This window comes from Lissotriton vulgaris, chromosome 11 (assembly GCF_964263255.1).
Source record: "Lissotriton vulgaris chromosome 11, aLisVul1.2, whole genome shotgun sequence".
In the NCBI taxonomy this organism is placed as follows: domain Eukaryota; kingdom Metazoa; phylum Chordata; class Amphibia; order Caudata; family Salamandridae; genus Lissotriton; species Lissotriton vulgaris.
In genome coordinates, this window is record NC_141699.1 from 985659495 (window position 1) to 985677063 (window position 17569).

A 17569-nucleotide genomic window follows, 5' to 3' on the forward strand; every position below is an offset into this window, starting at 1 on the left:
TGGATAAGAAAGAACACATTTGCAGGCAAATACATACCGATTAGCCTAAAATGTCTCAGACTCACTTTCAAAATTTCTCACTCAGCACACGTCAACAATATAGGCACCCTCTCAACCACCCAAAAACAGGACTAGAGGCTCCGAAAAGTAAATTTGCCATGAGCACCTCCTCTAATGTTAACAGAGGACTATGAATAGCAGAAGGATTGACTCTGTGCACACTACGTGAAATGCAGCTTTAAACACAAATAAAAAGTGAATGGGCCACAACATTTGAATGGACTGATACTTACCAATCACAAGTTAATGCTCCATGCAAGATGGTAAACAGTCAAAGGAAGGCCCAGGTCAAGTAGGCTTTTGAGGCAATAGTGGCAGTAGTAGTACTAATAACGCTATTCGCTCTGGCGTGAATTGTTGTAGAACTACCAGTAGTAATTCCCACTGTGTGAGCAGCAGCATTAAATATAGCACTAGTGGTAGTTAGATCAAGAGTAGAACTACTACTATTTGTAGCAGAAATACCATCAGTAGGTGTAGCAGTCATAATATCAGTAGGATTGGCAATGCAGGTATGAGCAGAACCGATCACAGTGGTACATGTACCAATGCTATAATTGTAAGTGACAGGATGTCTAGATATGCATGTCTATCGAGGTGGGACAGTAACACCAACTAAATGTAAATACTGGTCTACATAGGTTAGGGCAAGATAAAAATAATGCAAGTCTGTTAGCGCAGAATATCCAAGTATGGGAATCTTTAAACCATATATTAAAAAGTAAAGAAATGCAGTCAACTTTACAAATTTGTGGAGTTTGAATTGGCAATTCTTGTGCAAACATAGCCAATGGGTCTTGCCTTTGGGACCTTATAAGTACACTGTGAGACCGAGAGGATGGACAGAGTACAGTAAAGACACAGGTTTCGGAGAGAAGACCGAATAGGAAAGTTCAGAGTTAAAGCAGAAATGGTTCAGTGTTAAAACACAAGAGAAAAGGGGAACAGGGAAGAAAGGGATCCGAACGTTAAGACACGGGGTCAGGTGGCGTGGATCCCAGACTCAGCACATAGGACCATCGGAGCAGCCCCCGCCAGAGTGCACCGGGACCGGCCGGCAGCATCTCAAGGTAGGCTGTCTGTTACCCTCCTGGCATCATGGAGCTGGGAGAACCAGGCACACGTGGGGAGGGGCACATGAGGCACACAGACAGAGGCTAGCAGGACATGGGCACACAGGACAGGCAAACGGAAGAGGAACACGGGACGGGGGCACATGGGATGGGGGTACATGGGAGAGTCACACGAGACATGGGCATACGGGACAGACAAGTGGGGAAACAGGAGCACCAGGGGCTGAAACACCGGGTCGGGGTCACGGGGACTGAACAATAGTCAACCGAGTGCTGAGAGTTCTAACTACCCTAGGTCATCAAACTAGCAAATGTAGCAGCTAATTAAACTATCATCACTGACATCTGTTGTGATCTGCAAATCATGGGCTCATATTTTAGTGTCAATAATACTCTGTTAACAGTACTTGGAGACTGCATTGGTATGGCTATTGTAACCTCATTTATTTATTTTTTAAAGTGTGTTTAAACAAACAAAACAAAAAAAGGACACTTTATACCACGAAACAAGACGACACGATACATTATGCTACTGCAATTTAACATTTACTACAACTGGCACCTTTTCACGAATAGTTTTATGAAGCACACTGCAACACAGCACATAGTAAGTATGGCCAATCACCAAAACTTTTACTGTTCCAAGAAAATTTAACTTTCAATAGCACTGTAGCTTTTAATGGTAATTTAACTATTCTATTTCATTGAGACATAAAACAAACACTGGTCAAAACAATTGTGTGAAATGTATTTAGCAACATCTCACAAGGGACAATTCTTGACGATGACTCACCTCCATCATGTCAGAGTGTAATCGAACAAGGCGCTGCACTCTGACCTTTTTTCCTGTCCTCGCATTGTGAATGTATTCGCTTTTCTTCAACATGCCCTGATAAACTCGAATGTATGTCAGCTGTCCAAAACGCCCTGCCTGAAAATATGAACAGAAATATGTATGTAAAAAAAAATTGAAAATGGTAACTGTACAACAGGATGAGGACAGTACAAGAGTTTATTTCAAATACAGGGTGTTCTCCTGAGGTAACTTTTAGAAGTTAAATTCCAACGACTTATCGTATTTACTACGTTTACTAACATGTCAAACTATAAAAAAATGATTCCAACACACTCTTTGAAATGCCCCGTTGATGCATTTAGATCTGGTATCTAACTCCCAAACCAGGTACATGGACACTCTGGCTCACTTCCAAATTAAAAAGGGCTATGATGTACAGAATCAAAAGAGGAACAGAAAGAATAGAAATGACAGCCTGTTGACCGCAGTGTCTTGTGAGCTGAAAGAATGAAAGAACCCCACTCTATGCCACTTTGCTCTCATCTATCCTGAAGCATAGAGAATTGAATGAGAGGCAGAAGCATTGCTATCTTGGCCCCAAGTCAAATTAAGAGGGCAAAAACTGGGTCTCTCTGCTCATGCTTCTAATTATTACAGCAAGGTTTCAAGTTGGACAGGAAACCAAGGCCTGCCCTTCTACACATAGGTAAGGATATGAGAAATGACAGAGTGGTCTCAGAAATTATTATAGCTGTCTTGGGCACCGTGGGCACCTCAGTGGAGTCAAACTAATCTAAGGACAGAACCCTGTCAAGGGTTCCAAATTACTTTAGGATAGGGATCATACAGGAGACCCTCAATGGAAACTGACATTAAAATGAACTAACCTCTTTAGACAATGAAGGTCAGTTTAAAACTTTAAGCAGCCTCAGAAAGGGATCGTAAGGAACTAGACCTAGGCTGCATCTTGAAGCGAACCCTGAAGGTTTTATTTGAAAGGAGTGGGCTTCGTGCTAATTGTCTCATAGCTTGCTTAGCCCCTCCCCCAATTGCAGGCACAGACTGCCTGAGAAGTTCAGCCAGTCCAGTTGCCTATAAAAATCTGGGTACATTCAGCTGAGGCCTAAGTCAAGTCAAGTCAATAGATTTATATAGCGCGCTACATACCCAGAGGGTCTCAAGGCGCTTGAAGAAGAGTGGGGGATTACTTGTCGAATATCCACGTTTTAAGCTGCTTTCTGAATGCTAGGAGGTTCTGAGTAAGGCGGAGGTGAGTGGGAAGTGAGTTCCAGGTTTTAGCCGCCAGGTAGGAGAAGGATCTACCTCCCATGGTGGTTTTATTGATGCGAGGTACAGTGGTGAGGGCTTGGTTGGAGGATCGTAGTTGGCGGGAGGGGGTGTAGAAGGACAGTCGTGTGTTGAGGCATTCGGGTCCGATTTCGTAGAGTGCTTTGTGTGCGTGGGTTAGGAGGCGGAAAGTAATCCTCTTATTGACGGGGAGCCAGTGGAGGTTTTTCAGGTGACCAGAGATGTGTTCTTTACGCGGGATGTCTAATATGAGTCTGGCTGAGGCGTTCTGGATGCGTTGGAGTTTTTTCTGGAGTTTTGCGGTGGTACCGGCGTAGAGGGTGTTTCCGTAGTCCAGGCGGCTCGTGACCAGTGGGTGGGTGACGGTTTTTCTAGTTTCGGTGGGGATCCAGCGAAATGTTTTTTTGAGCATGCGAAGAATGTTGAAGCAAGATGAAGAAACAGCGTTGACTTGTCTGTTCATCGAGAGTGAGGAATCCAGGATGACGCCCAGGTTCCGTGCGTGGTCCGTCGGGATGGGTGCTTTTCCAAGGGCCTCTGGCCACCAAGAGTCATCCCAGGCGGAGGGGGAGGTGCCTAGGATGAGGACTTCTGTTTTGTCTGAGTTCAGTTTCAGACGGCTGTGCTTCATCCATTCGGCTACTTCTTTCATTCCTTCATGCAGGTTGGTTTTGGCAGTGTTAGGGTCTCTGGTGAGTGATAGGATCAGTTGAGTGTCATCGGCGTAGGAGATGATGTTGAGGTTGTGTTGGCGTGCGATGACCGCGAGGGGGCTCATGTAAACGTTGAAGAGGGTGGGGCCGAGTGAAGATCCTTGTGGTACGCCGCAGATGACTTCAGTGGCCTCTGACTTGAATGGTGGAAGGCGGACTCTCTGGGTTCTTCCGGTGAGGAACGAGGTGATCCATTCTAGTGCTTTTCCTTGGATTCCGACGTTTCTGAGGCGCTGTAAAAGGGTGCTATGACAGACTGTGTCGAAGGCTGTGGAGAGGTCGAGGAGGATGAGGGCGACTGTGTCTCCATTGTCCAGTAGGGTTCGAATGTCGTCTGTTGCTGCGATGAGGGCGGTTTCAGTGCTATGTTTGGCTCGGAAGCCGGACTGTGAGGAGTCGAGGGATTTGTTGGTTTCGAGGAAGGCGGCGAGCTGGTTGTTGACCGCTTTCTCGATGACTTTGGCCGGGAATGGAAGGAGCGAGATAGGGCGGTAGTTTTTGAGTTCGGTTGGGTCAGCTGTGGGTTTCTTCAAAAGGGCGCTGAGTTCGGCATGTTTCCAGCTTTCCGGGAAGGTTGCGGAGTTGAGGGAGCAGTTGATGACGTCTCGGAGGTGCAGTGCTATAATGGAATCTGCTTTGTTGAAGATGTGGTGAGGGCATGGGTCTGTGGGGGATCCTGAGTGGATAGGCCTAGAAGCCTTTTGTCCTAGAAACTATTGAAACTATATGTGAAAGGGTATTGAACGTTGTGGTTTTTGGCAGGGTCATTCCTAAACTTTTTGCCTTGACCAGTCTGTTTTTTTAACCAGTATTCTTGGATTGTAGGACTCTGCGCACTGTAACAATGCTAATCAGTGATAAAGTGTTTGTGCTCTCACCCTAAAACATCGCAACATTGGCTTGCACCCAATTGGCACATTTAATTTACCTGTAAGTCCTTAGTAAAGGCATATGTACCCAGGACCTGTAAATTTAATGCCACTAGTGGGCCTACAACACTTCTTGTGTGCAGAGTTTTAGCTGCCATTTCGACCTGCCAAGATAAACCTTTTGCCAGGACTAAACTGTCATATTTAATAAATAGGAGTTACCCCCCAGAGCAGGCCGTAAAAGTCCATAGGGCAGGGTGCAGTGTATTTAAAAAGGTGGACATGTACTTTAAAAGTTTACATGTCTGGGTAGCAAAATTCTCAAACATTTGTTTTTCATTACTGCAAGACCTGCCCTTTCCCATACGATAACATAGGGTAAACTCATTACATTTAATAAGTGATAAATTTCAATTGGGAAGAAGTGGGAATGTCAAGTTTGGAGTCTAAAGAAATGCAATTTAAAGCCCCCTTTAATGGAGAAGTCGGATTTTCAGTCATAATTCTGAAAAAACCCTTGTACAAAGTTACAAATAAAGTGTTCAAGGAGGATTTATATGTACTTAAATCAATAATATATTGGTCATTAAAATGATTGAACTGCAAACCATTAAAGGTGTACTGTTAAGATAGATGACTTTTTGAAGAGTAGATCAATATTACAGTATATCCCATGTCAAACTTAACAGTACAAAAAGGCAGTATATACAAAAATGCATCAATATAACAATATAACAATGGTACCTCAATACGATGCGTGTTTAGTGCCTTTCTGAACATTTGTAACATAAGGATTAAACTGCATTGGACTATGGACTTATGAACTTGTATGGTTCAGAGGATTTTGCACTTCACCAGATTCCAAGATTGAATGCATATTATAAAGTTTAAAGGGATTGTGTAGAGATGCCAGTGTTGTAATATTATTGTATTGCTATGTAAATACTGCCTTTTTGAATGTTTTACAATTATATGCTTTAATATTAATATACTCTTCAAAAATATATCTAGGTTAACAACAGTATGGCCTTGCTGCTTTGTTGACAGTTTGCATTTGGAGCATTTTAATGATCAATATATTATTGATTAGAGTATAAAAAATTCCTTCAAGAACACTTTATAGATTACAATACCCAGTTCTTTGGGGGAAGACTGGATTGCCCTGTCGCATAAAAAATACTTTTAGAAAGTTGCCATTTTCTTGCCCTAACCATTTAGTGCCTGCAGCATGTTCCAGGGTCACATGACTGGGTGTAGTTGGCATGTTGACTGTTTATTCCTCCCAGTCTCACAATTGAAGGATTTGATGTGCCTGGATGGGCCCCAAACTGCAGGCAGAGGAGGATGGAGCTCGGCGCAGCCCCACTTGCGACTAATAGGCTGTGCCCAGCCTTCACACAAAAGACTGATCCCCACTGCATTGCTCTTGCAGCCAGCTTTGAGTCTGGTTCTATTGACTCGATTTCTGTCAAATCTATTTAATTTTTTCTAAATCGGTGAGATTGTTCTTGTGTTACATTTTCATTTTTTCTTACTGTTTGAAGTGCTGCATACATACTTTACACATTGCCTCTAGGTTAAGCCTGATTGCTTTGTGCTAAGCTACTAGAGGGTTAGGCACAGGTTGATTTTTGGGTTTGCTTGTGTTCCACCCAGACAGCGATTGTGGCTGCCGCTTGAGTAGGGTTTCACCCCCATCAACCAGTAACCCAGCTTCCAAGAAAAAGAAAATCCAAAACTGGTTGGCCAGTGAAGAGGCACGCTATTAAATCACAGACAGGAATGTGGGTGAGTGGACAAGCTGTAAGGTCAAGGCTGCTTCACCCAAGACTTAAAAAACACAAACACATAGTAGGCTTTTTACAGAACTGGATCAAGCATAGCTTGACACTGATGCATCTAAAAGGATAAAGTGAAGAAAGCAGCTAATTGTGCAGGTGAATGTCTGACTAGAGCAAGGCCAGAAATACAACTGTGAGGGAAAAAAGGTAGCTAAATAAGCAAATCCTCATAAGTATGAATGCACCCATGGCTCCATCCATATTTTTAAGTGCCAGCTCCCTGACTGATTACAAAATATTAGATAAACAAGTAATGGTACAAGCCATAAAAAACCTACAAATATTATTTTGCTGTTGAGAGCCCTTTTTTTCTAGTCAGGCAGGCACCGCGCGGTGCCTGACATGTTGTGCATGGAAGTGCAGGGGGGTACCCCCCCATGTGCACCTCCAACCCCCCCCCCCCCGGAGTCACTGGGGGCCCGCAACGGGCCCCCCAAGCATACCCCACATCATAATATGGCTGGCGGTGTATTTCAGACACCGCCACCATATTAAAGCCTTTTCCGCCCGGTCTATTTCTCGACAGGGCGGATAAGAGGCAGATGGTCTTTCCGTCCGCCGCGGACCCCCCGCCATGGTAATATGGCGGGGTCTTTAATGTGAGGATGGCGGGTGGATCGCCCCCGCTAGGCCGGCGGTAGCCGGGGCGATCCGCCCGCCATCCTAATGGGGCCCCAAGTGTTGCCTCTTGGGGACCAGATGTGGACGTGTTTTGTGTACCTGTGGTAAGAACTTACTCCTGCTATGCTCCCCCCTACCTACAGATTCATTGATCAAGTCAAACCAATTCTGTTCAGGTTGCAAACTGTCAAAACATGGAAAAGATTAAAAATGTTATAGGTAGGAGAAAGTGTGGCCGTTATATATGCTGAGGACAACTTTTTTGAAGAAGATTAAATGAAATGTATGAAGTGTATTTAATGTATGATTTAGTTAATAATTACTGCATGCGTTTTAAACTAAATGTTATGTATTTTAAGAGTAATCCAAGTAATAAAATCATTGTATGATGATAAACACTTAAGCAGATCCCATAATTGAGATGAAAAGGTTACATATCTATATGTTTGTATATCACACCTTACATACTAGAACTCAAAGTAGCAAATCTAGGACATGTAGTACTTTGAAATGAAACAGCTAAAAGTAGGTATGAAAACAAAAACTCTTAAAAGAGCTGTGGGGTTATTTGAAGCAAAACACCATGTACAGAATGTGTACCGTTTTTGCCTCCATTAACTGTTGTACCCAAAAAGGTCACAAATTAACCACAATAGGTCACAATACCCTACACTGAAATTCAATCAGATCTCAAAAAGTAAAAAGTCCATCTTGGTTTCCATAATTTATTGGTATATAAGCCTCTCAAACTCAAACTGTTAACATAGTTGAACGTTAATTTCCACACTCTTTTGAATTCGTAGTAGTTTCCCCACATCATCTTAGAATACATACTTTTTTTTATTTTGCAGAAAATATAGTGCAAACATTAACAAACTTCAAACATCCCCAACTAACTTTAAAAGCAGAATTGAAAAACTCTTTCCATCATTTATAACCATATACATTATACGCCAGTCAATAGCAGCCCTCACCCATTTACATGCATCAAAAAGGCTCGAGGGCGTTTTTTCATTTCTTCCACTAGAAAGACTACTTTCTTGGTGAAACCACAGCCCAGACAAGAAGTGTGTTTTAACAAAAATGCATTTAGAGAGTCAGATCTTCCAAAAATGCATTGCAACAAGTCACATAAAGATGAGCTATGCAGAGCCATATTTTATGTTACGATATATTCAATACACGAAGCCTCAACCTAGCCAAACAACAGTTTGAGGAGTGAAGCATCATCATAATTTAGAACCCACCTCAAGTTTGAAAGCCAGGCCTACAAATGGCTGGGAGCTGTCCCTTGCTGGGCTTAATATAATCTTGGTTGGATCAGCGGAATTCCTACAAGAAACAAAGAGACCTGTTAATAATGGTTTCACAACTATTTGATCTAAGAACACATGCACTGATGAAGTTCATCCTTTTTTAATCAGAAGCCACCTCATAACCAATCCAAATTATATAAAAGAATTGAGCTTTTGAGGTAATTCTTTACTATATAAGTTCTACTCCTCTATGTAATTTGAATTGCGTCTCCCACTGTGCACTTCAATTAATACTTTTATGATGGGTTATGGTTATTTTTAAAGCACAGATCAGCTACTGGTCTGGCCTTTTATGTCCTGGGGTCGTATGAGAAATCTTGCATGTTGGAACTTCTATGTATGGTTGGATGGATGGTGTGTGGTGGTGTGTGTCCCTTTTGGAAGAGTTGTATACTGTGTAAAAGTCCCGTTTTGATACAGAGGTGAAGCTAGAGGGTGCTTTTGTCATTTGTTATGGAGCTGCAGGTTGTAACCAATGGTTTTAGACAACTTTTTAATACATTCATATCTCACATGTGATCGTATTTTACTTTTGGGGATCTCAACATTTGATTTCAACTAGTAACTTTCATTCCTGACTTTCAGCTATCTGTGGTAGCCATAAAGGGCCACTGTGTAGCTTAGAGGCACGGCGGTATGCTATCCTTTTGTGCAACCAGTGCTTTGATGTACAAATTGTATAACATTTTTCTTGATGTGTATAACTAAACTCAAATAGAAGATTGTTTGGAAAGAAACGTGATGTACAAAGCAGCAGTTCCAACTGGCTTTGAGAACTGCATTAGAAAAACTTGCATGTAAGTTCCAAGGTGTGATAAGAAGTCAAGTCTTATCTGCAATTTAATTTTGCTGTGGGAATGTTTTTAAAACATGTCTACAACTTTTCATCCAGTCCATTTCAGGCTAAAACATAGGCCTGTTGCATCCCAGCAGCAGGTTAACTTTGGCCAGTGTCAAGTCGTTCCTGGTAAAACACCAGTTATTATCCTTTTGGCAGCAAAAGAAATCTTTTTCTTTGCTTGTTGGACCCAATAGGGGAGTTCTGCTCTGATGCTATCATGCGTGCAGGTGAATGGGCGGCATTCCTGGGCAGGAACACAAACAGGTTGGTGGCATACTAGGCCAGCAGCAAGGTTCATGGCAGGATGTTCTGGGCCTCAAACCATCCAACATGGCTCCATAATTATTTTTAGGTCAACTCATTTTTCCTTCCTCTTTTAGGGTGTATAAAGAGCTCAGACAAATGGTGTACTGAGTCGCAATGCAGTTGAGGCCTTTCAGCAGGTCTTCACTTCAGCTTGTTCTGGTTGTTCAGTCATGTACTTTCAGGCCTGCTATGTCTAGTCTTGAACTTTTCTTTTTGCTCACTGGTCAAAAACTTCAGGAGGTTTTTATTTACCACTGGCTTTTTCTTACTGTACAGCAGCCCTCAATTGCATAGACCTATTTCTTTTGTGTGAGTTATTTCTGCAAGAGTATTGTAGCTATATGAAAGGTGTCATCCCTACCTTGGACAAACTGAAGCAAGGCACGCAAAAACGGAGCCAAGTCCAGCACTCAATAAAGCAGACATGTTAGCATCTGAACATGGTTTGCTGTTGATATTCTGGATTGGCTGCAAAAAGTGTACCCCTCACTCCATACCATGATGTTGGTTTTGGCCTTTATTCTAAATCTATGCTTATTTCTTATAGGGCATCACTAGCATTTCTCCTGTTAGGCTATTTTTAATAGCTACACTTATCTGCTATGGGTCTTACAGCCATCTCAGTTTTTATGGAGACCAAGTGCATTTGGTACCCAAAATCCACAATCCAACATATACACAGCTCTGGCAGCCCTAGTGAAACGATTAGCTTCAATTCCATGGAGTTTAATGGGAATATACCTACTTTCTCGATTGCATGCCTTAGATACCAACTTGGTTGTTAGTGTCTTTTCCAGTCTTACGTTTTAATGGCAAAACTGTTCTCAGTACTAATAATAAGAAAACACAAGACGTTATGGTCGACTTTTCAGTCTTTGATACAATGATTATCTGACTATTCGATAAGAGGGGCACCACAAAGTGTAGAACAGTTTCTTGAAGACAGGTCACATATCGTTCGACTTGGAGCCTTCTCATCAAAACTCAACTTTTGTGCTGAGGATCCCAATGGATCATCTTTATATACATTACATTTGAACTAATATATGAAACAGATTGCCTATGTCAATTGAAGGTCACAACTTACTTTTATTCTTTTTATATAAAACTAATTACAAAGTGGCCCATTTCTTAACTTCGTTTACATGTAGAGTTCGGTGGGAACAGGGTTGTGCTACAGTGGACGCCAAGGACGAGCTTGCATATGCATTTTGTCCATTGGACAAGTAGGCCAATATCAACCTCTTGCAGCTCAAGTTGTTTGGATGCAGGCCAATATCAACCTCTTGCAGCTCAAGTTGTTTGGATGCAGGCCAATATCAACCTCTTGCAGCTCAAGTTGTTAGGATGCAGGCCAATATCAATCTCTTGCAGCTCAAGTTGTTTGGATGCCAGTTTAAGTACCACAGTATGATTGTGGGAAAGAGGACTGTCTGCTACTAACCCAAGACTTACATCTGTATATGCATGTTATTCATATTTGTAAATCGGATTCAATAATGGAAAGCATTTACAAGAAGCGTGAGCGCTCTATAAAAATGCAAGACCGGTATGCATTACTTACAGTGGTTCGAACACAAAAAGTGTACACTCTGAAAAATTCTAACAACATGAGGCTATCTATAACACTTCAAGAAGACTTTGCGATAATATGCAAACATATTCAGATGCTTGACAGCAAGATTAGCAATTGTTTTACACAAAAAGTATTTTCAACTTGAAAAAAAATAAGAACCCCCATCTCCCCCAGGTTAAAAATGTCTGGGAAAGATCAACTCTTAAGTAGGTTCCGAATGGGTTCTATCAGATGCAAACTATTTCCCATTGAGACAGTATGACACAGAATCAATTTTAGTGTGGCCTTGTGAAGAAATTTCCTCTGAGACATTGAAGCATTCTACTCTGTTTTGTAAATATTTTAATCCTTTTAGATGCAGATCTTTACGGCCTATTTTTTATCAATGTAGACCAGCCTTTTATTTTCTCTGTATGTTGCTTCATCGTGTTGTGTGTTTTTCTGTGGGAGTTTTGTAAAAAAAATGCACTGCAATGGTATAATTCAATGACATTTTAACTAAACTTGCATATAATTTAATGAATTATATATGTTATGTATTGTATTTTAACATGTTCTATTGTTCTTTTATGATTTCTTAATAATCGAATAAAGATGAATGATGACAACTTGAAAAAAAAAAAGTGCGCAATTTTTAATAGCAGGAGGAATCCTGTAGAAATATATGTATTTTAGGTGTGGTCACCCCAGATTTGTTCACATTTAGGTTGGACTAGATTACTGATGGCTTTAGAACTCTGTGCACTATTCCCCTGCTAACCTAGAGTAGAGTGCCTGTGGTCCCTCTTTAAACATGTCTGAACTGGATTATTCTTAACTGGCACATTCAATTTGCCTACACGTTCCTAGTATAAGCTATAGAAAGTGCACCTAGGGCCTAGAAGTTCAATTCCACTATTGCACTGCAGCACCTATTGGGCCATCCCCTACAGTGGAGAGTAAACCCTCAAGCACAGCCTGTCAAAATATCCCCTTTGAGAGAAGAGCTTTCTTTCAAATATTAATAAGTCGGCTTTATGTAGGCCTTGCAGCCCACAAGGTAGGAAGGTGCATGGTACCAACACACCACATGGGGTGGACTCCCACTAACATGCCTTACCGTCCACTGAGGACGAGTTCAGTAAAAAAGCCTGGAGTACTGGATTAGCCTGGGGGTGAAGGTGATGAGCGATTTATATTTGGGTGTACTGCAGGGATTTGATACCATGAGGGGAGAGTGTGAAATTCCTTTTTTTTTTTTTAGATATTTTTATTAATGAGATGGATTAGAATACAAAAAGAACACATACATACACAGGTATAGATTAACAACTGGGTAAAAACATAAAAATATGCACAGAGATTTTTAAAAAAAAGATCAACATGCCTGGAGGATTAAAAAGGGTCAATATCCAACTACACATTAGCTTCTTATTATTAATCTTACATATACTCCATGTCATCCTCTTGATTCCCTCCATTTCCTAAGAGGTGCCCAAATTTTTTCCCCTATATTTTTCTTCTTTGGTCCCTTAAAATTATATAAACAATCCTCAATATTATGAATCCCTAACAATCTAGTTAGCCATATCTGGAATGAAGGTGCTATTGGATCTTTCCAGGCTGCCGCTATTAAAATTCTTAATACTGCAACACACAAGAATACAAAGGCTTCCGCATCCTGGGTAATATTAGAATTCTCTTCCCTGCCCATTAACACAGTCGTTGGGGATAGAAGGATTTGGCCCTCTAGCAGCCCCGATAAAAACTTTTCCATTTCAGTTAAAACCGGTTTTAGATTTGAGCAGGAATAAAACATATGAATTAAATCTGCTGGGCCTTGATCACATCTCGGACATCTGTCCGTGTCCCTTTTTCCCCACTGATATAATTTCGCAGGTGTGTAATATAAATTAAAAATCATCTTATAATGTTGGGCTTTTAGGTTAGTTGCTCTTAAAATTTTCTTATTCAATGCTAATACATAATCCATATCCACATTTGGATCCCCGATTTTAGTAGCCCAGGCAGTTTCCACATGTACAACATCATCTTCCATGGCCTGTAGCATGAAGCTATAGCCTATTTTAATCTTCCTGCCCCCATTTCTTACATACTGAACAATCGGATTCACCTCCTGAATAGAAATCTTGGGTCTAATGAATTTCACCGATTGTTCTACCTGGTTGTACAGCATCCAGTGATTCGCGGAGATACCAAACTTTTGTTGTAGGGTCTCAAATCCCAACATCCCTTCCTTATTCATAACATCCCCCAGATAATGAATGCCCAACCTTTTCCATAGAACACTATTTCTATTCTGTCCCAAATGTATGAATGGGGTTGACTCCCACAGGTCTAAAGTTCCGTTAATTTTAGGGATTTTAAAAAATTTCAACATTAAATTCCAAACCCCCCATACACCTAACATCACCTTACTTTTACTCCTCTTAAAGAATTTAGCGCTCACTTCCCGGGTTAAAATTCCATTAGCTTTTTCACCAGCTACCAATTCATATATTGTGGGGACCCTAGAAGGATCATCAGTTATATTAAAACATAGTAAGTGTTTCATATTTAACAATAAACATACCCAATGATATAATCTTAGATTAGGAGCTGCTAGGCCTCCTCTCTCTAATGGTAATGACAATTTAGCCAGTGATCTTCTAACTTTCCCGTATTGCCACAAAAATCTTGAAAAGACTGAGTCCATTTTTTTCATCAGAAATTAATCAATTAGCAACGGGATAGCCCGGAATAAATACAACAATTTTGGAAACATTGTCATCTTGAGCACATTAACTCGTCCAATCAGGGAGAGATGTAAAATATCAATCCTCTTTAGTTCTTTCTCAATCTCGGCTAAGACTGGTAGATAATTTTCCTGAGTTATTTTACCCACATCCGCATTAATTTTCACTCCTAAATAGATTGCCGCATCAACATATCTTTGATCTTTTTTCGAAATATTCTTTGTACAGATTATTATTGTTTTATCAGTATTAAGTTTATATCCTGAATATATACCAAACTGCTGAGCCAAATTATTTAATTCTAGTATTGCAGTGTCCGGTTTGTTTGTCACTATTGCTAGGTCGTCTGCATATGCTAAAATCTTGGTAGCATGACCCTGAGATATCACCGGGGAAATCCTCTCCGTCTCCACAATTTTCCTAATCAGAGGATCTATGTAAAGAGCAAACAAAATGGGTGAGCATGGGCAACCCTGACGTGTGCCCCTTTTAATCGATATCTCCTCTGATTGGAGCCCCATGGTGGTGATTCTAGCCACCGGATTCTCATACATAGCCCTAATACCCTTCCTACAGTTTTCTCCAAACCCCCTTTTCTCCAACACCTCCCACATAAAATTCCAAACAACCCGATCAAACGCCTTCTCGGCATCCAATAAGATCATGGCCATGTCACTCCCAGCAGCAGTAACTGCATCAAATAACGCAATAGCCCTAGCTGTATGTTCGGTGGTACCTCGCCCTGGAACAAACCCATGCTGCCAGGGTGACACCAGATGACCTATAATTCCTCCTAGTCTCTTAGCCCAAACCTTTGAATAAAGTTTCGCATCTGTATTTATCAATGAAATTGGCCTATAAGACCCAGGATTATCCTCTGGTTTCCCCTTTTTGTGAAATACCACAATATTGGTCTGCTTCCACGTATCTGGGATAACCCCTGAACATATAACTCCGTTAAAAAGATCCACAAGAACTGGGAGAATTTCTTCACTCAGAGCCCTGTAAACCTCAATCGGAATTCCATCCGGGCCAGCTGCTTTGCCCAATGCCAGTTCACTTAAAGCATTCATTATCTCCTCGCTTGTTATGCTTCCTTCCAATCGATCTCTATCATCATCCCCAACCCTAGGTGTTATAGGAAATTGATCTTGTCTATGGGACACCCCCCCTGGCTCATGATCGTAGAGCTTTTGATAAAACTCTTGAAATACCTGTATTATGGATTTTGGGTCATTGTGCTCTCTCCCATTAAATTTCAACTTACTGATTTTATTTCTGTTCTGATCTTGTCTTATGCGCAGTGCTAATGCTCTCCCAGCTTGCTCCCCTGTCTCATAACGCCTCGCTCTTTGTGTCTGAAATTCACAGATCTCCTTTTGGGTAATTACTTTTAAGAGGTCCCCCTTAATCCTGGCCATATTTCTCATGGTCTCACTACTATCCTTACCAGTTATTATTTCATCGATATGGTATCTCTCTATCTCTGCCAGATCTGCTGTCAATTTATCTGTCTTGCTTTTATCCTCTTTCCTGATTCTCGATGAACAACTAATCGTCTCCCCCCTTAATGCTGCTTTGAACGACTCCCAAACACCATTCCTGGAGGCACTATATCTGTTACAGTCAAAATATTCTTTTGTCCAACTTTTCATATGTTTTAGGTATCTTTCATCATTTAGTAACTTTCTCTCAAAAGTCCATCTGGATATTTTCCTACCAATACTGGGCACTTTATATTCAAGTATCAGAGGATTGTGATCAGAGATTACCCTCGGTAATTTCTGAATATTTACCTTGCCTATCTCCTCTTGTGAAATAAAAAAATAATCTAGCTTGGAATACTTTTGTGCTGGGTGAGAGAAATACGTGTAGCCCGGAACACCTGGCATCTTTTCCCCCCATACATCAAGCAGACCGTGGGATTGTAACATGGAACTGATCGCTGTCTTAACTTTACGTTTGCGCCCTGTAAAAGTAGTCCCCAGTTGCCAATCCCCAGAAATATTCATGTCCCCACATACTATCATTGGGGCTGTCCAATTAGCCAATTCCTCCTCTAACTTATCAAACATCATAGGATCATCCTCATTTGGGCCGTATACTACACATAATGTAAACCCCTTACTCATTTCCGCTATAATCCATCTACCCGAGCCATCCGTTTTTATACGTTTAGCACCACCCAGATAATTCTTAGCTAATATAGCCACTCCTCTTGTCATTGTTGTCTGGGTGGAGCATCCAATCAATGTAAACCCATACATTTCTAAGACCTTCCTATTATTCCAAGGGATATGGGTTTCCTGGACACAAACTATATCCATGTTATTCGATCTCACCAGATGGCTCATTCTCTGCCGTTTCTTCCAGTCATTTAACCCCCCAGCGTTTATACTACATATTCTAATGTCTGGCATATTTTACAAATTTACCTTTCCCACAAAAATTCACACCCAGATACCTGTTATCAACTTGAGAACTATTCCTTTCCATCTCAGAATTTTTTTTCATTATTTTCACCCCCCCTTCCCTCCCCACCCCCACCCACTCCTCCCTCTGCACTCTCACCCTCCCCCACCGAGGCTCCAATATGGGGCCTCCCCTCACCCCCCCCGCTAGACTAGAGGCGCTCAGACCTTAGGTCTGTGCATGTGATGGTTGCAGCTTAGTGTGAGGAGAAGAGAAGAGATCAAACGTCACCCTTTTATACTTTAACTGGACCCCTTCCCCCCTTTTTTTTAACTATTTCACCATTTTCCCCCTTTCACCACTCAGTGAAAACATCTCACCCAAAAGTTGAACACTCCCCCTAAAAATATCTCAATAATTCATTAGGCAAATTTCCTAGTACAGTTTGTCATTTCCTATACTCCACCTATACTCCACCTATAGCTGCAAGAACTCTTTGGCTTTAATCTCTGAGGAGAAATAAAATACTTTCCCACCCTGGATTACTTTCAGCTGGGCTGGATTAATCAGATACGCCTGCATACCCTTGTCCTGAAAAGGTTTTATCATTTGTCGCAACCTCCACCGCCTCTCGACTGTACTGTGACAAAAATCCGGACGGACAAAAAAAGTATACTCATCAACTGTTCTTTTTTTGTCGGGTCTTGCCCTCTCAGAGATTGCTTGTCTAAGGTTGAAGTTACCCAAAAAAATTAATATCGCCCTAGGTTTCTCACCCTCTTTAGCCTTTTTGTAGATATTGGACGGGGTACGATGTGCTCTCTGGATTTCCCTATCGAAATCCCAATCTTTCAGTTCTATGAAGGCGGACGAAAACAATTTAACAATGAAACCTCTCATATCGCCCCCCTCAGCCCCTTCCGGAATTCCCAGGACACGCAGATTATTTTGCCTTGACCTATTCTCTAACGACTCCAGTTTCCATTGGATGTCCGTAAGATTTTTCTCTTGAGTGTCAACTTTATCAACTGCTGCTGCAGCATCCGCTTCTGTAGATACCACCCTCTCTTCCAAATTGGTGACTCGTTCACCCAAGTTCACA

General features: G+C 41.4%; 1 protein-coding gene across 1 annotated transcript in view; it reads right to left on the minus strand.

The window, feature by feature from the left end:
* Positions 1–17569, minus strand: part of GFM1 (G elongation factor mitochondrial 1) — a 245147-nt gene that overhangs the window by 119538 nt on the left and 108040 nt on the right. The window contains exons 8-9 of the mRNA XM_086944222.1: positions 8529–8613; positions 1927–2064 (exon numbers count right to left, since the gene is read on the minus strand). Coding sequence (XP_086800348.1) covers positions 1927–2064; positions 8529–8613 — 223 coding nt within the window. The remainder of the gene's footprint in view (positions 1–1926; positions 2065–8528; positions 8614–17569) is intronic.